The sequence below is a fragment of the Temnothorax longispinosus genome, chromosome 5 (assembly GCF_030848805.1).
Source record: "Temnothorax longispinosus isolate EJ_2023e chromosome 5, Tlon_JGU_v1, whole genome shotgun sequence".
Lineage (NCBI taxonomy): Eukaryota > Metazoa > Arthropoda > Insecta > Hymenoptera > Formicidae > Temnothorax > Temnothorax longispinosus.
In genome coordinates this window covers 23,234,892-23,261,906 of record NC_092362.1, presented here as the reverse complement: position 1 = coordinate 23,261,906, position 27,015 = coordinate 23,234,892, and the positions used below count along the sequence as shown (strand labels likewise).

At 34.4% G+C, this 27,015-nt stretch overlaps 2 protein-coding genes across 10 annotated transcripts in view; one reads left to right on the top strand and one right to left on the bottom strand.

The window, feature by feature from the left end:
* LOC139812652 (protein amalgam) overlaps nucleotides 1–27,015 on the bottom strand; it is a 294,458-nt gene that overhangs the window by 78,482 nt on the left and 188,961 nt on the right. The window lies entirely within an intron of this gene.
* Nucleotides 17,773–25,237, top strand: LOC139812651 (ATP-binding cassette sub-family G member 1-like). 2 transcript variants are annotated; one of them, XR_011731904.1, is made up of 11 exons: nucleotides 17,773–18,021; nucleotides 20,483–20,784; nucleotides 21,003–21,176; nucleotides 21,485–21,695; nucleotides 22,271–22,378; nucleotides 22,790–22,926; nucleotides 23,011–23,185; nucleotides 23,504–23,604; nucleotides 23,744–23,899; nucleotides 24,212–24,326; nucleotides 24,559–24,695. XR_011731904.1 is itself a non-coding variant. In XM_071777643.1 (11 exons), exons 1-11 carry the CDS (start codon nucleotides 17,874–17,876, stop codon nucleotides 24,782–24,784), a joined length of 1,857 nt encoding a protein of 618 aa, XP_071633744.1. In that variant the 5' UTR covers nucleotides 17,781–17,873; the 3' UTR covers nucleotides 24,785–25,237. The 2 variants fall into 2 exon arrangements, 1 of the variants encoding a protein (XP_071633744.1); XM_071777643.1 differs by having other exon boundaries at nucleotides 17,781–18,021; nucleotides 24,208–24,326; nucleotides 24,559–25,237.

Below are 27,015 nucleotides of genomic sequence, written 5' to 3'. Positions count from 1 at the left end.
ACAGGTACCGCGGAAACACACGAGCGGTACATCGCGAATGCGATCATTTCCGCGAAAAAGCGCTGAGGAAGATTCATGCGAGCGAGCGCCGCGTCCATTCTCCGGGCGTCCTTTGTTGCACTCAGAATAGGAGCCATGTATCATTTTCGTTCGAATAATAGCTAATTGCGCCGTGGATTCGTTTACTCTCGAGTGTAGGGCCCCGGAGCCGTTGTGTTGCGTTTCTGCCAGTTGCATGTACAGCGCGGCTTCAAAGAGGAAGAGAGAAATGTCTATGGAAGCGAGGAAAATGCGCGCGGTGTGGCTGCGGAGAATATCGGACTGGAGCAAATGGATGCATTATTATTTATTACTCACACGAGAAACGCAAGCTTTCTCTCTCCCTCTCTCTCTCTCTCTCTCTCTCTCTCTTTCCCTTTTTCTCATCTCAAAAATATATTGCGATGTATTGCGAACGTTTTTCGACGAAATTCGTGTAGCCGATCGTTATGGTTTCTTTCCGAGCTTGTCGAATCTTACAGAGGGAAGTTTTTAAAAGTATATTTAAAAGCTTTTAACAGTTGATTCTCCAGTGCTTTGTTCTTCGTACAAAGGAAGATATGTATCGGGAAATGTAAGATATTTTAAAATATTTATCATGACGGAAAAACGCGAATTTCTTTTAAATATCTAAAAATACGTCTTTTTTAATATATAATGTATATTAACAGTAAAAAATATTTAAAATATAGGTATTAGGTAATAACCAATTGATTCACAAAACTATTTAGTATTAATTCTGGACATTTTATGATTCGGCTGAGGAAAAATAGATAGCCAAAAAGAAGGAAAATGGGTCACGGAATACATCAAACGATCAAATCCATTATTATATTTATTGCTACTCGTAACTCGTTATTATTTAAAACACTTTTTCGTCGCTACATGTTGTAGAGAGAGTTTTAGATGAGCTTGGCAGAAATTTAAAATATTATTTCTACAAAAATGCTTTGTCACGACAATTGTTTTGTTTTCCGATGTTGAAACAAAGAATGAAATCTATCATGTTTGTACAAATTGTGCTTACTAAATGGACAAAATTTAATTTATACATGCATTGCATTGCGGAATAAAAGTAAATCAACAGTGTTATTCTATTAAATATAAAAACATGCCTAGCAAATAGCTAACAATTCGTAATAAGAGAATGAATTTGCGATAGAAAATTGTATTTGCAAATATTCTCGAATTTAAATCAGTACTACTAAGTCGGTATACTAAAAAAGAGCAATATGAGTTAAGGATAGTTTTTATTAAATATAAAAACGTGTCTGGCAAATAACTAATAATTCGTAATGAGAAAATTTTTACGATAAAAAATTGTATTTACAAGTATTCCCGAATTTAAATCAGTACTATATACTAAATCAGTATACTAAAAAAAAGCAATATGAGTTAAGGATAGTTTTCGATAGTATAACTATATTTGATATTTCGTAAATTCGTCCACGCTCAACATCCATTCTCGCATTTCTGACTGGCTACAAACAAGCGCGCGGAAGAAAGAGGAAGAAAAGCGAGAAAAATGAAAAGTGGAAAATGGGGAATATCGGTCACGAGACACATTGACCGCATGGATTCGTTATTATTTATTGCCAGTATGAAACGCTTTTCCTCTTTCGTTACGCGCCGTTGCAGCGCGAACGAGTCGAGGACGAACACGAAGAGCTCATTCGTGATGTTTCGCAGTGCGCGCGGTACAGCCGGCCGAAAAAAAAAGAGCGAACCTGTCACGATTTTCATGAATAGACGGACTGCTGATAAAGATTCATGTACGAGCTAGCATTGCTCTGACTTCTCATTGGGCATCGTCAAAACGGGAAAAATAGCGCAGCGGAATATTGACTGTTGAAATCGTTAGAGATATTAAAACCGGATTCATGTTTTAGCAAAACCATCGACGTTCATATTTACTATTTGCTCATATTTCTTATTACTTTTTCTTTATAAAAACGGATGTACCTGATATATCTTTTTTAATATTGAAATGTAAAAGTTGACTTTTTCTGTTTTGTCTTCAGCAAATTGTAATGAGCTCGAGATAGATTACCTATTAAAGACACGGATATAAGACGCGTTTTCTCTATATAGTTTTAAATTGATAGAATACAGCGTTATAAAAATAAGGAAAATTAGACAAAAATTTTATATAACAATTAACGAGCTTTACTATATATAAGAACTAGAAGTAATATAAAGGACTTCTTATAGTGAAAGGAAACCGTGGCTTCCTTGACAGTAATATTAACAAGGAAGACGACGGCATTTAATCTGCTTAACGTGATTTAACAAAAAGCCGTCGCCGAGGAAGTCGTTAACGAAGAAGGAAGTAAAATACTTCAAACGTCCGCCACTCCAGTTACTTACTTACGAATGTTATTATCCACGATAAAGCGGGACGCTTTACCGCGCCAGCTGTGTGAAAAATTCACGTTATCCCTGTTCTCGTCTCTCGAACCCAGACATCCTAATTAAAAAAGTTCCGAGGCAAGGGGTGCATAATTTATAGAAAAACACATGGCACTCGTAACAACTTACGCTGTCGCTACGTAAAACGTGATATCGAACGTTCGCAACAGGAGGATTATTACGGCCGTTGTTTCATCGTGCTTCGTCTTTATTATTTTATGATTATTTACGCATCCATTATTATTCATTTCCGCACGGCGACTCCTTGTTAATTTCTCTTTAATTCATTTGTCGAATGCAAAGCTTGCATTATTTATATAATTCACACAAGATCCTGTGTCAACAATATAATCGCCATCTCAGAGGTGTAACACACTAAACAAATTAAGCACGGCACGATGCCATTTTTTTTTAGGAGCGTCTAATATCGTTGTAAGTTAAGGTAAAAATTGAAATTAAAAACTAAATATAGCCTCACTTTTTATTACAGAACAGTCTGTGTTATTACAAACGAAAAAAAGTGAAAAACAATAGTATATAACCAAAAAGAAAATTAAAGTAACTAAATATTTGCTTTAACTTAAAAGCGGTCCATTGTTTAAAAAAAACACAAGAGGTAGTTTTTGTAGAGTTTTAGTTCGAAATTAAAAAAAAAGATTAAACTTGGAAAAAATAGTGATATACCATTTTTTTATTCATTAAAAAGCTTAATATGATTACCCATACGTCCCTGGTGGATCTAAAAATGTTTCATCTGGTACCTACTGAAAAATAGTTCTTAATACCATATACGCAAAGCGGATTTAAATAAAATATTTTTAAACGTTTTCCAGATTTTCGATTTTTTTTTTATAACTTTGTCATCCTGTATTTTGAAAACAAATTAGTTTAGGATGTTTATAGGATCTTTTCTTCTTAAAATAAGCTAAGGAATGTCCCCTTCAAGATAGTTTGTGTACTTACTGTACAATATTTTTAAATTTAATAATAGTAAACAGTTAATTTAGATATAAACATAGCAGGAAACAACTTTTATTAAAAATACTTATTTAGTTTATTTCAAATAATTTTGTAGTTATTTGACTATTGATAGTTTTTCTTCCTTTCAAAGTATCTTCTAAATTAATCTATTTTTTGTAATAAATAATAAGATGAGCTGAGGAAGTTTCACAAACTTTTAAAATTGCAAAGATTCCGCTAATTTAAATATTCTTTTGTAATCAAACAAATGGAATTGGTATCTTCCATAGAGTAACAAGTAATTTACGACAATTTACGACAAAAGCAGAATACACTACATTACATTATTCAGAATATATTATTCATTTTCTTCACATATATAAACCGCTGATTTAAATATTGTATGGAACCGCCGAATAGCCTTAGCGCCATTTCTACTCATCTAATGGCTATATTTCGACCCTTGTATATTCTCTTTCCCTATTTCTAAATATGAATCTATACGCTATTCTCCCTAAAATAAACCACCATTTTATTATTTAATTGATAAAATAAAAAGTACGATAATTAATCGTGCATATATAATATTAACGTGTTTATATAGTATAGCGATATCTATAACACGATGCAGCTTTAGTAATAAACAAACATTACTCACTTTTAAATAAACAAAAAAAAAATGAAGCTTTTGCTATCTAATTGCACCACCGCAAAAGTCAACAGTTTGCAAATTTAAGTGAGCGATTTGGGTATGTAAGATCTCTGTTAGAATTCACAGCACCGGCGCGGCGCAGCCGCTCAAAGACTAACGCGACCAACGACCTATTTCTAGCATCGCAAATTCGATTCGACGAATTTCGGAATTAATCATTAATTAGAACGCACCGCACCATCAAATGGACATGCAATTCCGCGGTCCCTTCATCATTTCCGCCATCTACATTTTCGCGCTGAGTCCTCACGACCGATCGCGCCAATAATCGTTACGCAACCAAATAACGCAACGTTTCCACCGTCTCTTTCGAATGTAACTCCCCATAGAGTGCACGTACGCATGTGTATGTGCGTGTGCGAAGGAGATGACTACGGATTGCACGTTGCCGGAAACTATACAGTCTGGAAATGAGATTCTTGTAAAGCCTCTTCGCGTGAGCAACAGGAAGTGCGAAAGGAGGAGGGCATCGCTGCGCAACCCGAGGCGATAAAGTTAAGCACAGTTAATCCATTCCGCATTCAAGAGAAGCGACAGCGGCGTCGCTTAAAGATAAAGAAAAAGTGAATAGATGCAGCGAACAAGTCGAAAGTGAACGAGACGATGGGACAAGAGATTGCAATCGCGAGATACATTTGTGGCGAAACTTAATGTTACACGTAAATCGCAACCATGCGCTGCAGAGATACGAACTTATTTTTTTAACATTTCTAATGTGTCAAGGAATAGAAACTTTCTGCGTTTTAAAGCATTACGACGCTATCATCAAGAATAAAGGTAACAAAGATTTAAAAGTAGCAAAAGAAATTAAGTAAAGTTGAATGTATTTAATTTTTTTATCATTTGAAAGCAACAAAACCCTCCTAGATATAACTGTAAATTACAAAAATACGAAAATAATATAAGTAAATGCTACGTATAAAAGATTTAAAAGAAGAAAAGTATCTTAATCTATTTATAACTTAAAAAATTAATTATAAGTAATTTAGAAAAGAATTTTTTAATTTTATACGTAATATGCTTTTTTAATCGCGTTAGTTTTCATTATTTTTGTTAATTTTTATTCATTTTATTTGTCATAGACAATAATTAGATGCATATATTTAAAAGAATGTTATACCATGAAAGATATATTCTTATCTATGCCGGCAACGCAAAATATCAAATATAAAATATATTCGATCTTCCGCCATATTTGCTCTTCACGCAAACTATCCATCTAGCTAACACTAGAACATACTTTACAGTATGTACAGGAAATAGCTTCAAAGTATAGTCTCAAAGGTGGACGAACAGACGGGCGAAGAACACCGCAACGTAGCTTCAGCGAGCTTGAGGACGGATTACGTACGCTCAACTTTGTCTCTTCGGGTTTTGCTCCTCCACCGCCGCACATCCTTCTTCTTCATCTTCTTCTCTTGCAGACCACTTCTCACAGGCAAGAATTTCAATAGTGAAAGGACTCTGCAGCCTCAAACCTCTTTCAAACAAGTAGTTGTTATTAAGCATTCTCGAACCATTAGTGCGGACTAATGGTATACACACGTATTCAATATATACACACGTATATATTGAAGAAAGAGATGGTTGAAGTAGAGCACATGAAGAATTATATGACCATCTTTCTATAAAAATCCTACGTATAAAAGAATATAAAAAATTTGATATATATTACATACATACCGCAACGCTAAATGTATCATGGGTTATTCTATTGTGAAAAATTCCCAAGACCATACTTTAAACACTACTTTCCAACCTCGCCCGTAGTGGTACCTGCCGACATCAGGCTCAATGAGGCAACAGCGCGAGGAGAAAGCCCTGAAGGAGCGATAAAAGTGCATTATTTCAATAACCGTACCGATTCTTCCGAGCCAGCGGCCTCCGACGACAGGAAACAACATCCTCTGGCAGCCGGCCAGGCGGTAAAGAAATGCCGAAATCCTGTCTTCCCAATAATCGGATGTGTTCCTGCAGTGTTCCTGGCACAATGCAGTTATCCACTTCAATGAATTTATCCCTCTCTCCGACGACCCATCTCTACCCCGCTACCACCCGGTATCTCCGAGCCTTACTAGATTCTTCAAACTCGGCTTCCTTCCGGGCGATTCGCTGACCCCGTCACGGTCCCTTACGTTCGTCTTATAAAATTACAAATTTTTATATACATATATAATTGACTAATTTTAAAAACTCTATAACAAATAACAAATATATGTATAAATCATTTAGTATTATTTCCAAAATCTAATTATTACCAATTTCTGTTTAAATCTTCTTTGCACATATGCAAACTTGCAATTGCTCGAAAAAAGAAAACACTATTTGTCTTTATTTGTAATATATAGAAAGGGTCATTGGCGGACTATTTTCTGTATGCATTCCGCGCATTCGCCTTTCCGAAAACTTCAGGCAAGTATAAAGTGCATCTTGTGCTTTAGCTGCAAGCTGAGAATCCGGCTTTCGGGTATTGCCATGTAGCGCTGCGGCACCTATTCGCTTTATCTTCTTTTCGAAAACCCCCTATTGCCCCCATTGGCGTCTTTAAATTGCAAGTGGTTTAGGGCTGACCTTACGTTTCGTGATCTGTGTGCAAAATATTTTGTACGTTGATGCATTCCTTCTCTTGGCATTCCGCACAGTTCTTCTCCCTCTGGGAAGGCTACGGTTTTCTTTATAGATCTTACAGAACGGATACGAAACCGGTGTGCAACATATATCCGGCGGTGGAATCAATTTGCAAACTTCGAAACCATTCGTGTCTCGCAAGATAAAACATTGTCCGTGAAAGTTATATTTCCGGCGAGACAATCCGCCCACGGTTACTTCATGTTTATTGCTTCTTATATACGAGTATCGAAAAGCGTGGGAGTTTTACAAACTCTTTATATACCGCATTTTCCCTAAATGAATATTTCTACATTATGTTGCAGTTAGGTTCAGAATGTATACGATAATGAGATTCATGTAAGTAACATTCTTCTAATTTTTATGCATAAAACCCGTAGGCTATTATTAATGGAAACACGTAACAGTTTGGTTACAAAGTAACAGAAATCGAAATGAGAATTTTGCATTTAATTAGCGCGATAAACTCGACCGTTCTCCGAGCGCATAATGAAGCTTTAAAACAGTTCGCTAGGCTGTTATCGCGAAAAGCGAAAAGAATAAATAATCAGATTCCATGGCAAGAAATAATCTGCAATTTCGACGGGGTAATAAACGTATAACAGAAGCGGCGTTTCAGCCCCTGAAAAACAGTTCCTGTTTATGAGAGAACATCGCGAAACTAAGTAACAGCACGAACTACCATTGCATGAACCTTTATTATACCCGGGAACCTGATTTTAATGAGAAGGAAAATTATTTGAAAGTTTAATGCTGGGAAAATTTTTGATCCGCGGATTCTCGATACCTCCGCGGATAACGATTTCATTGAAACGCGAGGGGGCCGATATGGCCAAAGTTAAAAGGTTAAGGAGGCGTGAACTTACGACAATTGGATGCCAAAAGCAAACGTATGAAGCTATCGGAAAACTTCCGGATATCTACTCTTTTCGAGCCCTTCGGAAAAAAAAACGATTTATGATGGTCCAGCTTTTTCTCACTTTCGCGATATATTGAAGAAGAATAAGATATTTTTTAAAATATTTTTTTTATTTTCTTCAATCTGGATGTATGATATCCAAAAGGATATAACGAATAGTCTCTCAAGATAGATATCTTGATGAATAGAAAATCAATGCATCATCGATGTTTCAATGTTATTATTATTTTTTCTAGTAATTTAGTGCATAAAAACAATTTCATATAAATAGAAGAAATACGTATCATTTTCTTAAATTAATATTTTACTAAAAATGTATTACGTTATATTTAAGAAAGCTAAAATAAATTATCAATATTAAATGCATGTTTAAAAATAATAATATTTGATTACTTTATAGAAAACATTAAATTTATTAAGAAATAGTATTAAAATAAACTTTTAAAAAATAATAAATATCTATATGTTTATACTGCATTTTATTATTATGTGTAATGATTTGACTTGAAAAGTAAACATTTCATACGTCACAATTTCTCAATATTTTTCTATTCCCAACGAGCCAAAATATTTTTTTCAGGTCTGTCGGGAAACCTGAGAAAAACTAAAATCTACAAAAATACGAGAAAAAATTTAACTTACTAAAAGTTTTTTAATATTTGTTGAAAATAAACTTTCGATTCGATTTAATTTATATTATAATACTTTGATACTTTTAATTACATTTTGATAAACATTTTAGTTATTTAATTATTTAAATACGATCGGCAGCGAATTTTTATTTTCTCAAGTAGTCCGGTCAATGAACTATTTTCGATAAACCACAAGTGCCGTGGTAATAAATCGGCGCACTTTTGTGCGCGATTCTGTGCTCGCGGTGAGAATTATTTATGCAATTATTAACGCCAACAGGAATCGAGGATTGAAAAACGAGGAGATCATGGTCAAATCGATCGAATGCATACGAATTTCCAAGCGCAAACGAATTCCACGAGAATTCGGACGGCGAGAGAGGAAGAGTTTGAGTTTCGAGGGTGTTGGAACGTATCCAACATCCAGACAACTTCTGAAATAACGTCTTCAATATTCGCCAGAATCTCGTGCGTACAAACTCATTGTCCTCAATCGAATATATCGTTCCTTTCGATATTCGACTTTCAAGATCGGACAACGAATTAAAGTCTAGTATAATGTCTCGTAACGTATATTTAGCAAAACGCATGTATCTCAAAGGTTGAAACCATATCTGTTTGTACTTAAAATTATTCACGACTACGGATAACGGCGCGCGTGGATAATTTACGGTAATTATAATCATACGTTGTGTTGTATACGCTGTAGTTGTTTTTAGCCGTTTGTTATACAAGCACGTATTAACAACTATAATTAATTAGTTAAGTGTGCACGGCAGTGGACAAGGAGATACATATATGTCATGATATAGTTTTCATTTAATTTAGTAACAAGCAACAAAATACAATAATTTTGAAAGTTCAAAATATTAAGCAAAATTACGAATACATATCGTGCACAATATTAATTTGTGTGAGAGATGTGCTATAACAAAGATAATTTAGAGTCTTTAATTATAATAATATTATATTGCAAATTATACAGTATACCCAAGGGGAAATATTCCAAGCGTGATAAATACACTCGGGCGAAATTATCGTATAAACATTTTATGCTAATGTGATTTTATCGTATTCCTCAGTTGTTTATTCTCAGCGAAGAATGTCGTTTGTTCGGCAAATTACGGGTAGCCTCCCCCCCCCCCTCCCCCGAAACAGCGGTCCATAAACAACCAATAAAACCACGGCAAAATCCCCCTATCTATCCTCTCCGATCTGTCCGATATCGCCTTTTCCAGTGTCTCGCTTAAGCCACCGCCCGTTCCAAATTTAATCAATCTCGATAACAAATGTACACTCTTGTCAATAACACGTCTGGGCTCTCTCGCGCGCGCGATAAAAGTGCCGCGATAAACGTACCGCGGATATCGAATATGGCTCGCATTTTTGCCCGTGACGCTCTCTCGCTCTCGCTGATCCGCCCCGACGATCGGGCCGGGCGATCAATCGATCTCCGGGATCTCCCTCGCTCTTCCTTCGGCTAACACCGATGCTGAGAAGGATATCCCCCGTATCCCTGACGCTCTCCGCACATACACGAGGACGCGGCATTCGCGCGTACAAACACATACAGGCGCACGCGCACATATATATTACACATATATACAGCCGCGTTCCCAGTTTTCCCGGATCTCAAGGGAGGAGATCTCCGCGCGCGCAGGTGTCCCGCGGCGAAGATTCCCGGAGGAGATTTCCTGGGAAGTCTGACGCGCGAGAGTATCGCTTCTCCACAGCGTGTGAGATTGCGTTGGGTGTGCTTTTTCCCTTCCCCGCCCGGACGCCCGCCCGCCCGCGCGATTTCCCTCAGTCGCAATGGCCCCCCTCTTCCTTTTGCCGCCGCAACGGAAGAAGCGACGTCGATGCAGCGACACGAGAGATAGAGGCGGACAGGGAAGTAATGCGGGGGGGGATTGAGGAAGATTGAGAGAAGCGGGTTGGGTAGGGGGATGATGGATATGCACTTTATTATGCTACAGCGGCCCCCGGAAAGTAGTCCTGGAAGAATTGCGTTTACGAGCAATTAATGCATCCTACAGTGAGCTCGGTGAAAGAGGAGTTCAATCCGTTCCAAGATCGATTACGAAGCCGCGATAACGAATCGACGATACTTTTCCCCGCGACATGTGCATGCGCGGCTCTCAAGATATTCTAATAAAAGGTCACCGACGTTAGCAAGCTAAGATACTTGTCCCAAGATAAAAACAATAAAAGTATCCACTTGCCTGTGCGGATGAAAAACAGAACGGTCAATATCGAAGTTTGCACTCGACGTTCCCCGACATTGGAAGTTGGCAGCTTGCTCTGATACCGATTGTTTGTCCCCCTCGAGGACCACGGTCCTTGTGTGTAGAACCGCAGCTGGCACGTGGACCAGCCAGAATCGGGTATACGTGAGAACTTGGAATTTTCAGTCGCATCCGCCGCCGAGCCTCGAGCGAAGCTTTCTTCTATTTTCACCGATACGCCGGTGGAGCGTGACGCCGATATACGGGAAGTATTGGTATCGGGACGAAGGAATGCTTCCTGCTATCGGCGGAAGAGCTTACGCACGATTCGACGAATGGCGCGATAAATGTGGCGGCGATTGGGGGAGCGGGTCAATGGATGTTTCTGCCTCATCCGCTTTTCTTTTCTTCCTCGGCAAACTGTATACGCCAGCGATAATGCCAGAGATGTTTAATTTTTCCACTGCGATTGACGCGTACAAGGGACGCCTGAAAGACCATTTCTCGCTTTCTTCCGCGAAAGAGTTTCACTCGAGCGAAAGCATTTCGTCCCAGGCGAAAGATATGAGTTTTGACGTCGAGCAAATCAATATGTATATATACATGTAATACAAAGTATTACACATATATACTGTATATGTATGTGTAATGTATATACATAATACATATACAATCAATACACATACATTTAAGACAATTTATAGTTAAAAGCCTAGTAGAATTTTGAAATAAAATAAATTCTAATTCTCTTTCTAAATTCTATACACAAGTTTGGCGTTAAAAGTCTCCCTCATGATACGTTAAATACCAATACCGATAGAAACAACTAGCTCATTTTTATATAATTATGTAAATAAAAAACTATCTTAAATTAATGCGAACTTATATAATTCAACAGTAAAGGAGAAAATATGCAATGCTCGAGAAATATATGTAATTCAACGATCTGTTTGGCCATTTTTCCTGGCAAGCGAATATTTGATGTGACACTAGTAGCGCGGATTAATATTTACAAACCATAGATTGCGCGCGTCGTCTAAACCAATATTTCATGCTGCTCCGAGAATGGCTGATTTATTTCGCCTTCCTGGCAACGCTATATCGTTCGCTTGGAAATAGACGGCATATCATGCCGGGACGGCGACCCGCAATACATAATATGAAATTGATATTAAAGAAATTCGAAAGAATCCACACATAGTGTTCTTCCCCCCTCCGTGGACAATGAAAGTTAAACAAATTCAATCCGATGAATTTGCTTATAAAGTTCTCATTGTTTCTCTCTTGACTTAAATGGGAAAACTTCATCTTCGCTAAAAATTGATTACTCGCTGAATCGCTTATCCACTCGCATTTATCCACAGAGAGAAGATAAAAATAATGAATTATCGCATTAAAGAAAAATATGATAACAAGAAAATGACCTATTTTCTATGCATTTATTGTCTGCAACATTAAAACGTTATTTAAATCAACACTGTTTAAATTTCTATACACGTATTGTGTACAAATCTAAGTTTTAGATTTAGTAACAATGAAATCTTTATTCGCCGTCATAATATGTCGCTAATACGTCCCTAATCTTTTATTCTGAAATTTATACTATTTAAGTCGTAATATCTAATTAAAGGCAATAATTTTCACAAATCACGTGCGCATAGTCAGCTGGCGCTCCGACAATCGCACAAACTTATAGAAATTGCCGTAACGTCCGAAAAGTTCCCCACGGTTTTACCGGAGGTTCTTGCGTCTTTACTCTCACAAAAACTCGGACTCCGATAAAATCGCGGAGCGGAAGAGACCTTCCAGATCGGTCCAATTAACGAGTACAGCATTCCTTTTCCAGTCCGTGACTCTCGAACGCTGATTGGCTTGTGGACCATTCGTCTGTATAAAAGTACGAAAGCTACCTTTCGTGCGCGACCATCGACTTTCCTCTTTTCGTTTTCGCCGCCAAGTTGCAAGCACTCCAACTTAGATGAAGTCGTACGACAAACTAACTACTTATTAATTTACTGCCGACTAATAAGCCGTGCGAAACGCCCGACGCAACGACGTTTGTATTTTAAGCGGCAGTAGCCGGAAGTGCACGCCGTAGTTCCGGAACGAAAGTCAGCCGTTTGAGAGAGCCTACCTGTATCTCCAGCAGACGCGCGTTTATACGTGGCGCCTCGCTCAAATATTTATCTTCGCCGCCGTGCTGCAACCGTGTTGGCGCACGAATTACACGAAATTGTACGACTCTAGAAAAAAAAGTATGTTTCTTCGTAAGTGACCGGGACTAGAGAGTATTAAAAAAACAGCGGGGAAATTTTTAACATTGTAATAAGAGACCTGCCACCTCCAGCGAATCCAATAATTTTTTATTCATCAAGATTAAAACAAGGATGTTTTACGTGCAATTTTTTTTAGCACGCTGAGTAAGGGCGTTATATGATTGATGGAAGTGGAAAGTAGCTCATATATTAATACAACACTTTTTGCGCAATGCCAACGCCATTACGTGACTTTCCTCGTGGTTTTTATTTCAAAGATTGGAGTTAATAAGCACACGTTATATCAGAATTTTACAGAAGCCAGGACTGCAGCTTTCTGTTGAAAGCTATATTGACCCACAAGTCTGTTATAATTTAATCCATAAAGTTTTACGGTGAATTAGATTTTAATTCGACAGTTATATATACCTATCTTAGTTCGTGTTGCGTGATGCGCTTGCGAAATATTCGACGGACGAGATTCGAGCTACAGGCGCGACACGCGATTAAGAGGGAACGACCTCTCGGTGACGTTAATGTCTTCCGAGCCGCGAGCAGGTGTCGTGGATGGATGTAGTACGTTAATGTAATAATTCGCTGAGTCTAATATGTGGACCATATAGCACGTAAATCGTTCCTTAACTTGTCGCTATGTCCGGCCGATTGAGTCATGTGCGATGATTAATGCGACTTATTAAACAGAGATTAGAATAAAGAAAAAGAGCTGTTAAAAAAGCTCCGCGATACACGTGCAGATATGGTCAATCGTAGCTGGTACTGTGTAACAGATTGAAAAAACGTTATTTGCTTTTCCAGTAAATGAATAATTAATTAAAGACTCTCGATATTGAAATTTACGAGGAAAAAGTGGGCTTTGAAAGTCAAACGCGGCTGTGCATGAGTTAACGTTACGTAACATTTAACCTTAGTAATATTATAATATTATAAAGAATCATTTTAATCACAGAGAATTAAAAAGATAACAGTACAAAATAAAAATATTTAATTAAAATTAAATTCATAAATTTTTCTTATATATGTTTATTAACTTTAGCATTACAGCCAGAAAATGGACTTGGTTTACAATCAATCCTTAATCTCTCATACTTGCATTCAATCCACACATACACAAATATAAAAAAAAACCTATTATAAATTATACAAATATAAATAATCGTAGCTTCTTATTGCACTATCTCCTAACCTCACAGTTTGTAAAATAACTTGGCGCTGCTAGATCTCGAAATTTAATAAAGTACTGAAATTTTTGATTAAATAAAGAAACAATAAACATAATTTAAGGAAAAATGCGACGGGAGTAAAAAAGCAACGCCATTTTTTACAAGAAAAATTTATTTGTTATATTTTAATTAAATATTTGTATTTTGTACTGTTATCTCTTTAATTCTTTGTGATTAAAATAATTCTTTATAATATGGCGCAATTTAAAGATTTTACCTCTTTTTTTGAAGTACATATTACTTAAGTTGAGTTAGGTAACTCAATTTTGTGAATTATTTTGTTATGGAGAAATAAAGCTACTACTATTTAGGATTTTTAGATTTACAACATACATTGCGCGTGTACTTGGCACCTTTTTTCACCTTTTTGGAAAAAGATAATTTTGTACTGATATAAATTAACGACGCATCGCATTTCAGAACTACCTCGGTCACCGCAGCAAGACCATGGTAAATGGACGAGAACGAAATATATCAGAGTTTCGTAAATTATCTGCCTACATAATGCAGAACGCTAATCTGCAATCACTTTTAACAGTGCAGGAAGCTATGCTCATCGCTGCCGATCTCAAACTTGCATTGAATAACCATATGAGAAATTACAGAAGGTAGATATTACTGACAACGCTACTGTGTATATAATTCTTCGGGGACTAAGGGAACTGAATAAGATATCTTATATAACAGATGAATAGAATCATTTCCGGTATGTAAGTTTATTGTGTTAAAACGACAATTTGCATTTCCACGTGCAAACAATTATTTTTGCGTCGTTACTTTGTGGCGCATATTGGTTCTCCTCTTGAACAATTATTATTTAGATTTCCAAGATCTGTTAAATAAGCTATAAGCTGTTAAATAAGCTACAATATACAGAGTGTCTTTTTTAAAAAATACTCGCACCTCGATAATTCTTTAACAAAGCATTTTCAGCAAAAATGTTTCAGACAAAAGTTGTACGGTTTCGAGGGGCACATAAGATGGTGTCAATAGTTTGACCTTGGATAGGCGTTTGAAGATCACGTGAAAGTCACCTTTAATTTCTTAAATAGAAACCCCTATTTTTCAATGCATATTCTTGTAGCTAATCTCGAGAGCTTTTCAAAACACTATAACAAAGTATTTTTTCATTAAGAACTTTTGGAATTATTAGGCTTGAAAGTTCTAGTATTTTGACATAAAATATAAAATATCTTGTAAAACATTAAGTTTTCGGTAATGTTACCTTAATACTTTTATGCACAGATTAATGAGACGAATCAATTGGTATGAAAAAAAGACAGTTGCTTTTAAGAAAAAGTATGCAGATGCATGCTGCAAATTACATATTTTTTCTTAAAGGAACTACCTATGTCTTTTTTTCATACCAATTGATTCGTCTCATTCTGTGCATAAAAGTATTAAGGTAACATTACCGAAAACTTAATGTTTTACAAGATATTTTGTATTTTATGTCAAAATACTAGAACTTTCAAGCCTAATAATTCCAAAAGTTCTTAATGAAAAAATACTTTATTATAGTGTTTTGAAAATCTCTCGAGATTAGCTACAAGAATATGCATTGAAAAATAGGGGTTTCCATTTAATAAATTGAAGGTGACCTTCACGTGATCTTCAAACGCCTATCCAAGATCAAACTAATGACACCATCTTATGTGCCAAACCGTACAACTTTTGTCTGAAACATTTTTGCTGAAAATGCTTCGTTGAAGAATTATCGAGATGCGTTTTTTAAAATGGAACACCCTGTATATCTTATTACTCCAAGTGATCTAAATCTCGCTTTTATTAAACAATTTTTTATAATCTGTGTAGAATGAATTGAATAACAGCGTGATAAAAACATTAATTTAATGACGTACAAAAAATCGATTAAAAATGCTAACGGAAATCTGATAATAAAACCTAGCGTGCGTGTTATATTAAGTATTTGCAAATTTATTCAAAACTAGCATGGATTCAGAGGCATATCTAGAATTCCTCTCGTTCTTAGCAAAGCGCTGTATCGGCGGCCCTTCCCTCCCAGAAAAAAATAACATCTAATTTAATGTATAAACATTTCATTACTTATTATAAATTTATGAAAGTTACAATTTTATTCTTCCTTGCCTCGGCTAAAGCGAATTATTGCATCTACATTTATGTGTGAAACCACTTCTTTTTCTATTAATAATGATCCAAGTCTGATTAATCTTTCTTGATTCATCGTAGAACGGAGATAATTCTTTATTAACTTGAGCTTGCTAAAACTGTGTTCGCAAGACGCTACAGTCACTGGTAAAGTTATATAAATTCAAAGTATCATGCAGTCTTGATGTTTGGATAAATATCATCTAGGAAGTATTCTTGAATACATTTTAATAAATACAGGTGAGTTACTGATTCTAATTCCTCGATCAGCTCCTGTACTTGTGCTTTGAACACTTCTAATTCGGACACAAGTTCCACTTTGTCTACGTCTAATGAATAGTGAAGTCCGAAGTCAGCACTTTTTTTTAGCTCATTCAAACTCAGATTCTTCAAGCTATTTCACTGTCATGAAAGCTTTTGACTTTCTTTTCAGCCTCACGTCAGAAAAGTCGTCCTCTAATCCTATTTCTAATTTTCTCTGGTAAACTTTATAGCTGGTTCCGTTCCCTCATCTCGCACTTTCTGCAACGATCCTGCGAGACCCTTTATCGTTTTGTTTGCTACATCCAGAGAAACACTCTTGTTTTGAAGAGACTGGTTGACTTGATCGATGCAACTCAGTATTCTTTCCCATATTAGAAGAACGCACATAAATCTGAAGTCTATTTGTCTGATCAAAGCTTGTGCTCCAAAAGATGTTTCATCACTATATAATTTCTGCGATCTGTCTTGTCATTCAATACTGAAAAAACAGAACTTACTTTACTGACTTTTTTAAGACACTAACTGTTCTTTGTTTGGTTGACCACTTCGTATCACTGTGACCTTTCAAAGTAACTTTAAGTTTGCCCATTAAAACTTGTCATCTAAGAGGCGTTTTAATTTATATTTTCTAAAAGTTTCGTTTACGCTTTTATTATTCTCCTCTTTGGAACAGTTAATAAAATAAAATATGGACGCGTTTAGTTTGATAAATCTAATTATAATATATTTCAGTTATCTTTACTATTTATTATCATTGATATAATTTCAGTTCAAACTTACCATGACATTTTCGTTCAAGCTATGTACGTGAGTTTTTATCTTAAAACAGACATTAACTTTTCTTATTATGTTACCTCTCTATTATAAACAAAATGTTGTAAATGTTATAAATGTCTATTGTTATAAACAAAATGATGAAATAAAACAATTAAAAACCAAAAAATTGTTGTTTTATAGACCAAGTCAAGAAACTTTTCGCGCACAAATGTTATATTTAACAAAGAACTGAGAAATACAAAAAGCGACAAAATTAACACTAAAAGGAAAATAATATAAATAAGTGCAATATATTTGTCCTGGACATTAGATGTTAATACAAGTCAATATGTTCTTTTCTTTTGCAAAAAATCAGTTCGTCAAAGTGCGCGTTTAAGTTGCGATATTTTCATAATGGCACTATTATGCTTAATGTAAAAAATGAAGTCATATTACATAAAGGACCAAGGTCATAACGCATTCATTAACATACGGAGAGCAATTTTATATCGTCTAGACGCTGTAGACTGACTCAGTAAACAATTAAACATTCAATGTGCTCGCGATAATTACAACATAGTGAGAACTTGTGCGATATAAAACAAGTTCGCAGCAAACTTACTCATTCATTGTCTTGTCAAAGTGACCGAGGCTTAATCAGTTGACGGCGGACGGCTACTAATTTTACGAAGTGTTCGGCAAGATGTTGGACGCGATAATGTTGGACGACAACTCCTGCAAGATACATTTACAGGAGTCAAAAAAATTGCTGCGACCCGAAAAATCGCGGAACTCGCAGATGTGCATCGAATTCAGCGATCTATGTTATTCGGTTCGTCGCAACCGCAAAGGCAAGAACATTTCATCGTCTCACATATTTATGAAAGTCGGGATTTTCTTGCGTTCTAGACACCATGACACAATTTACTCATTACACTTCGTGATATCTTGAGACAGCTTTAGGTAGCTGTATAAAAAATAACTGATCTAATCATTCGATTGATATAGCAACGTAAGCGCACATCATTACATTGCAATTGCGGTACATGTCACACAAATATAATACGTATGTTGTCTCGATTTGCGCGCTAAACACATCCGTCTGATGATTTCTAGTATTTACGTATTGATATGTTCATTAAATTCGCTCAATCGTAAATTCGCGCGTAAATAATCATTTTCAACGTTGTGAGTTTTCAGCGCACAAATATCATCTATATGTCGCAACATTTTAACTGAAATTTAACCATAAGATAAATACAGCTTAATATTTTAAAATGTGATGTATGTACACCATTATGTACTATTGTTTAAGCTAAGTGCGAAAATGTTAGAAAAGTGAAAAGATATTAAAACTTATTCAGCAATCTGTTTTTAAAACTTATAGAGATTCGGCATCCCTACACCATTGAACTTACATCCGGTTCTAGTCGTTTATCTCCAGTTATATTATGAGTCAGATTAAAAAAAAAACTGACACAATTAATTTAAAGCTTAAACCAAGATTTAGATTCTAATTTCGTAATAAAATAAATAATAAAACTGTAAATTACATATATTGACGTACGTGTCCGTGTTTGTAGTTATTTTGATCGCGATAACAAAATTTTACGTAAATAACAAAAGATTACGTATGTTAATTATCAAAATTTTCACATTAGCATGTACAAGTAACTAATACAACTTTGTTAATTTCTTAAATAGAGCTAATGTTATGATCGTACTAGATTTCGTGTTTAGAAAAGCATGTTATTTTATAAGCCGTAAAAAGAGCTGAATGTCTTTATATAAATTAATTAAAAATAATGACGTAAATATTTTATTTAAAAATAAAATAAAAATGTCATTATAAGTTATAATCCGCAAACAAGTTTTTGTTCTCATTAGGGTAGAGCGGGGTCAAAAGTAACAATTTGACTTTAGAACTTGATTGTGGAAGAACTATTACAGTAAAAGAAAAACTCTTGATACCCTAAGTTAATGTGATTATTTCACTTTATGGAAATCCTCCTATTTAAATCTTGTGATAAACCAAATAAGAATTATTAATCAAAAACATAAACGAGGGAAAATGTTACAATCGCCCCAGACGCCGGGTTGGTTGCAACACTATAGGGGATCGATAGTAACAATTTTAAATAATCAAAATAAAAAATGTTTATTCAATAAAAAATAATAATTTCTCTTATATTAACAAAAACAAACTAAAATATTCATATTCTCATACAAAAGAAGTAAAATAAAATCTTATTCTATTAAAACATAACTTTTTTATATCAATTATAGAAAACATTAACTTTGTTCATTTAATTATAAACATTTTTTGTTCTTATATCTTTAAATGATAGGAACACAATGTCTTTAAGGACTAGGGAGTTGATTTGTAACGTTTTATTCGACCCCACACAATGATGTTACAATCGTCCCGAATATGTTTTGGAACTTTGACTTAAAATTTCTAATAATAAAATGCCAAAAATGAATAAGTAATAATTATTATAATAAGCAAAAATAACGAAACTCAAATATAACCTAAAAGAAAAAGTACTTACTTGCAGTGGATATATTATATTCAAAGTTTAAGATTGTCGGAAGAAATTACTTTACGGCCTCAGAAACATATTTTATTTATTACAGACGTCCACTCAATACCCAGGCCGCAGGCGTTCTGAGACGTATACGTTATAGCTTGTTTAGCTTCATCCGTTAACCAACAAACGTATGCGCATCTATGTCTATAACTATAGATATTTGAGTTGTTACTTTCGCCCCGCGTTACTTTTGACCCCGCTCTACCCTACAAAGCTTATTATAATTATGTGTCGCAGTATAAAACAATTATCTTGAATATCTCCAGAGTGTTCTAAAATTATTTATCTCATTACATAAATGTGTAATAAAAATACAAATCATGTATTGTTTGCTCTAATCTTAAAATTGAAAATTTTCAAGTCTAACATATTATATAATATGACATATATTCATATAACATATTATAATATGTCTAAGATAGGTGCAACATATGTCAAAGATTATATATTTAACAGCCGATAACGACAGCAGATACATCGCGTTTCGGATTTTGGCTAAAATTATCTCACTTACTAATTTAGGACTTAGCGATCCTGAAAATCTATGAATGATTTGTAAAACGCAGTTATAGGTGTATTGCGTATATGCATTATTTTCTTGGAAAATTGTTTGATTTAAAGAACCAGGTTTTGAAGGTTACACAGTTTTATTTGTAATTATAATGAATGCGTTTTCCACGTGTTGTCTATAAATATGGTTAAAGAAGAATGCTTACTGTAGAGACCGAGATCCTGCGTAATGTGACGGGGCACTTCGAATCGGGGAAACTTACAGTAATAATCGGTCCTTCTGGCGCGGGAAAGACCACCCTGCTGAAAGTCGTGTTGGACGAACGATTGACCGACGTTAAGGGTATTGTCACCATAAACGGCGTTGAACGGGACAGGGGAATGGTCCGCAAACATGTGCGCTACGTGCCGCAACAATTCGATCTGTTGCCGTTTCTCACGACAAGAGAGACTCTCTACATAGCAGCTCGGCTGAAACTCGTTAATCAGGACGAACAAGTGATTCGCTTAATTGTAAGTAAAATATATAAATATACAAAAGAAACTCTCCAATCGCTATGTATAAAATGTATTATTAAATAAAAAAAAATATATATATATAATAGATAATTATATAAAAATATATTTTATATGTATATTATTATTTTTACTTATAATAAGCTTATTGCTGTGGCGAACAAAAAAGTTATACATATATAGATTGATGCACCATCAGATATTATTTCTGTTAGGTGAACGATATCGCGAAGAGTCTCAGCTTGTCAAATTGCATGGGTACATTGGCGAACAAATTAAGCGGTGGCGAACGAAAGAGACTTTCCATCGGCGTAGAATTGATCGCCAAGCCATCCGTTCTCTTATTAGACGAGCCAACAAGCGGTCTCGACAGTGCGGTGTCTAATCAGGTATGATGATATATAAATATATTAATAAAAATTAATGCAGATTATATCAATACAGCGATTGTTTTACAAAACATTCGCTATTAGCCGACATAAATCAATATTTATTTCTTGTATTCTACTAATACAAGCGCAAAATATTCCAGCAATATTGTAGCAACGTTGCAACATTCCTGCGACATAGCTGGAATATTATTATATTATGGTCGAGAATAATAAACATTTCTGATTATATTATTATATTTTGTTCCGCAATATCATTAAGGCGTTCTTAATGTGCCACATGTATCCATACGATTTGCATTGAATAGCTCATTAACATGCTGCACGGTATGGCAAGAGAGAACTGCACTGTGGTTTGCGTGATACATCAACCCAGCAGACAGATGATTTCGCTCTTCGATGACATTATGGTACTTAACCAAGGTAGAAGTATGTACTGTGGTCCAAAGAGCGAGATTTTAAATACGTACAGCATCGCCGGGTTCACGTGTCCCAGCTTCTACAACACAGCAGAATTCGGTAACGTTGATGACTCTATCGATCCGACTTAATAAGTAAATTACAAAGAGACAGAAGAATTAGAAAAAAAGTATTAACATAAAATATTTTAGAGCTGTACGCATTTTTTTATGTATTCTTTTACTTTAAAGCCTGAAAGATTTTTTTCTTATTAATCTTGCATAGCAAATTTGTTAAATTTATTACAAAAATAGATTTCGTAATTAATTGTACTAAACACAAGTAACAAAACAGACTTCCTTAAGACAGATGAATTCTTAAGAAAAAGTATTCAAAAAGTTTACCTTGCATAAACTGAAATATTTTCGATATCTCGAAAAGCATCAAGATTATAAAACTTGATATAAATATATAAAAGTTTCAATATTATGTGCAAATACAAAGAAAATTCTCGCATTGTTTAATTTGATGCAGTATTGCTTATTACATGAATTGTGGCTTTATCACTTTTCGATGTTACACAACAATTTTACTATGTAATATTTATGATATTAAATGATTCAAAGCATATTATTAATTTGAAAAAAATGGAGAACAATCCACATGTGATATTGATTGTGTTTTTCTGATTGCAGTACTTGAGGTCATAACAGAGCAAAGAGGTGGAGATTTAGAGAATTTATACAAGATCTGTCGTGATGAATACGAAAATTCGAGATCGCGCAACAGACCTAATGAAAATGGTAAATATGATGTTACATACTTTATTAAACGGTTATATATTTAAACGTTTCTTAATTATTTCGAATTTTTGTTAATCCATAATAATTTATTAATAATTCATTAACAATTATTTTAATAACTTATACTAATTTATACTAATTTATAATGTTTTTTCCATCTTGCTTCGCGATGACTCGATAATAAAAGCGTGAATATATTATTTAACGAGAATATCCACAATATATTCTCTATTTTAGAAATATTGGATCAGGCATTGAGTATCTCTAAACCTCGAGGACTATATCTTTCTTGTGTATGATGTAAAATTAATGTTATTCGAAAAGCATAAATATATAAAGCAAGACAATTCAAAATTATGAGAAATAATTTTTCAGTCACTAATAACTCTCAATAATTGGATTTTTTTATAGAATCGACTGATTCTAAGCAGAAATGTGAAACAGGCGACATAGATATGTCCACAAATAGTATAATATCAAAAAAGTCGACATGGCAACAGCAAAAGATTTTATTTTTAAGATCTCTAATTTGCATCAAGCGAGATATTGTAAGTAAAAACTATCGAAAGTAATATTCGAACAATTTGCTTGAAAAATCAAAATGCTATCGTTTTGTGTGACTGATTTCTCAGACCTTGACAAACCTAAAATTTGCGGCGCACGTCGTGAACGGCCTGTTTTTTGGAGCAGTTTTCTATAATTTTGGTGACGACGCGGACGTGCAGAAAGTGATGAGTAATACCGCTTACTTATTTTTGTCTGTGGTATTTTTATTCTATATAAATTCTCTGCCTGCAATACTAATGTGTAAGTAATAGATTTTTTAAACAATATTTCATACTTCCGTATATTTTTTTTACGTATAAATATAATATATAATTTATGTGATTTTATTGGCAAGTAACTAAATTATATATATATATATATATATATATATATATATATATATATATATAAATACTATACTATTACTATCTTTTTGATAATGCTAAACTTAATGCTAAAAGACTAAAAAATATAAAATCAATTTCTTTGACAATATTTTCAATTTTCCGTGTTAAAATTATGATAAATGCGTTTTATGATTTTCACAAATATTTATACCATATGTTAATCTAATTGTAGTTCCTACAGAAGCGACAGTATTTCTGCAGGAATATTTAAATAACTGGTATTCTTTGAGGGCTTACTATAGCGTAAAAATACTAACGGATCTCCCGCTACAAGTATGTTTTAGTGCAGTATTATTTGTATTATTACTAATTATTACTAATTATTTCTTTCAGACATGAAGTTCTGGCTAAATATCACCTAAATATATTGTCATTGGTTTTGAAATCAATTAAAAATTTGTCTAATTTCTAGATACTTTGCGCCTCATCTTTTTTGTTTATACCATATTATATGACAGGACAGCCAATGGAATATATTAGAATTCTACAGATGTGGACCGTTGGCCTGTTAACTACAATTCTTGGACAAACGACTGGGATACTTATAGGCGCAGCTTTTGGCACTAAGGTATTTCAGCTGCGGTATATTTTATTAGAAAAGCTACAAAAAAGGCTATAATAAGTCAACATTACATACTTATTACAATAAATATCGGAAAATATGACAGCTATAATTATTTGTAATAGTAATAAGTTAATAAATCATTAGATGATTTATTTATAATAATAAATAATTTTTCAGTTTATATATATATATATATATATATATATATATATATTGAGCAGCTTATACTATTCAAATTTCAATTTGATTGTTATTTAATATGTATATGAACAGATAATTTTATGTAGCTGACCAAGTATAATTTCTTTCAGTCAGGTCTCTTTTTAATACCGGCAGTCAGTACACCATTAGCGCTGTTCGCCGGATTTTTCTTGAAATTTAAAGACATACCGGCATACTTACAGCCTTTAAGCACTGTGAGCTTTTACAGGTACAGACAATTTAATTATACCATAGCAATTACTAATATTAAAAATTTTTTGCATTTAAACTTATTATTACTACATAATGTTTTCCATATGAACCGTTTTTTATAATAATTTATAATGACTATTTATAAACAGTTGTTCTTGCTTCCTATTTGTAGAAACACTATTTTATTGTATTTCCAATTTGCCTTTTTTTTTTTTCAGTAAATTTGAGAAATGTAAATTTTATTGTAGATACTCATTCGAAGGAATGATGCAGGCGGTTTATCTTAATCGATCGCAGCTGCCGTGCTCGGAAATCTACTGTTTCTTCAGTTCGCCAAACAAGATTCTCTCGATGATGGACATGCCAACAGTACCATTTTACGTTATTCTGATAGTACTTAGCTCTTGGATACTCTGTTTACACATAATCACCTATGCAGTACTTTGTTGGAAAATTTATTTTGCAAGAAAGTAACGTGTTAATACTTATCTTAAACAAAAAAGTACTCTCTAAGTATGTCTCAAACAAAAAATTAATGATTTAGCACATTTTCTCTGTAACAGTAGGTAGAATGTTAAGAGAGACAATAGGATTAGAAATGTAAAAATTGTATATAGTTATTTGTGTAACAAGTGCCGTAAGATGAAAATTCCCGGGTGCAGAGTTTACGCACGAGCCGAAGGCGAGTGCGGTAACCGCACCCGGGAATTTTCATCTTTACGCACGGCTTACACACCCTATTTTATGTTGCAAGTGCCTGGAAAGTGGTCTATCACGCACTTTCCATGCACGTGTTGCATAAAATTTTTTGAACCTAAATATATAACACGCTCAATAATAACAATATAATAAGATTTATTTTCTTATAACTGATTATGGTGATAATGTAAGAATTGGCGTTATTATAATAAAATTAATTAAATATAACAGTATAATAAACTAAAATATCTTAAGGTACAAGTGAATAATCAATGCGTCGACTTGACAAAGTTGACGAAAAAGCTCCTAAAATAGAGAATTTTTTAACAGGAATACCCATTTGTTTTAAGTTCTTTTATTAATAATTGTTGAAAAGCGTACACTGCTACCTACTGTGTTGTAAGATTGTCTGAAATGATGGCTATAAAACTGTAATAATGACGAACTTTATCGTTCATTTTATAATAATATAGTAGTGTGAGTCGAAGCCTGATTATTGTCTATTTTACAGATGGAGCCGGCCAACATTATAAAAATAAATACAATTTGAATAATTTGCTTTACTATGCGCGTGATTTTTTTGGTATCACGGCAGAATGGCACTTTTTTACCACAGCACATGGGAAAGGTCCCTGTGATAGTATTGGTGGGAATTTAAAACGACTAGCGAAAAAAACTAGTTTGCAAGGAACTGTAGGGGAGACCGGGGCTCGTTGACACCGTTTTCACAATTTCGGCATTTGAGTTCGTAAACAACTAATTTTCATGATTAAACAGTACTAATATGACAGAGAGAACCTTTCTCTACATTTTCATGCCAGGAACGCTCATGTATACTGTATAATTTCTTTGTAATAAGTAAAATACGAACATGCTGCATCGCAGCCAACTTGCCCCGGTAATAGGGTAAGTTGGCTATGTGACAAAAGTCCATGTTCAATTAATGAAAACGTAATAGAAACACAAAACGGGTAACAGATATGTACTTTTTGATAAAGATTATATCTTTTAAAGTTATTTCGTAATAATCGAATAGCAAAATGCTGTTGCAGAAGAACAATTGTAAACTATTTTAGATATAGCTTTCTTCAATATAAAAATATTAATATAAATATATATCTAGCTTCTATCAGCATTGTAGGTAGCAAATCACATGCTCACACAGGTCTCACGTGCGCGGTAACAACAAGTCAAGCTAATCATATGCCTTGATATGAGCCAACATACCCCATCCCTACATACGTGTGATTTCAGTCATTTTCTTACAATAAATTACTGTTGTTCCTCAAAATGACATGTCGTATAGTAATAGAAACTTTTCTTTTAACAAATAATACGTCACTTTGATTTACTTCTCAAGCTGAAGAGCATTAATACGATATTTTGAAACGCTCAAAAATTTATTTGCCACCTCTTAAATTAGAGTTTTCTCTTTTTCTATTGTAATACTTGTTTGATTTAAATAAAACTTTGGGGAAAGCACCTATACATATATCATAAAAAAGATGTTTTGTGATAACTTTTCCATTATTTCTTTAGCTATAAATACATAAACGGAACGCATTGCCAACTTGTCTCTTGTGCCAACAAGCCCCGGTCTCCCCTACTAGTGCTAATCTCAACGCGCGACATATAAAAGAGCGCTTCAAGAAATAAAACTAGCAATAAAAAAATGTACTCGAGAAGTATATTTTATATTCGCGGAGATAAAATTCGACACAAAAATTGAAAGAGACATCGACATTTCGTGCTGTAGTTAAGAAATAAACCGTAAAAGTTGAAAAAGGAAATACAGAAATACGTGGACGAGAATTGTGTGTTTCGTAAATTATACAAGCGCCCGATGTTAGTAGTCGCAGGCACCGGTCGCGCATTAAGCTCTGCACTCTTGAGACTATGTTGCGCGCGGCAAATGTTTACAACGCTCGAGTATTTCATAAACGGGCACAATTAGAAATCTCGAGAGCGGCGAGATCCGTTTTGTTTTTGAATGCTGCACTCCTTTC

What these genes read in the sequence shown, in the direction of transcription:
- LOC139812651 (XM_071777643.1), top strand. Translation starts at nt 17,874, where the DNA reads ATGTTGGACGCGATAATGTTGGACGACAACTCCTGCAAGATACATTTA. An exon ending in AACAAGTGATTCGCTTAATT is followed by an intron (nt 20,785 to 21,002) that starts GTAAGTAAAATA and finishes TATTTCTGTTAG; the next exon opens with GTGAACGATATCGCGAAGAG. An exon ending in AGCACTGTGAGCTTTTACAG is followed by an intron (nt 24,327 to 24,558) that starts GTACAGACAATT and finishes ATTTTATTGTAG; the next exon opens with ATACTCATTCGAAGGAATGA.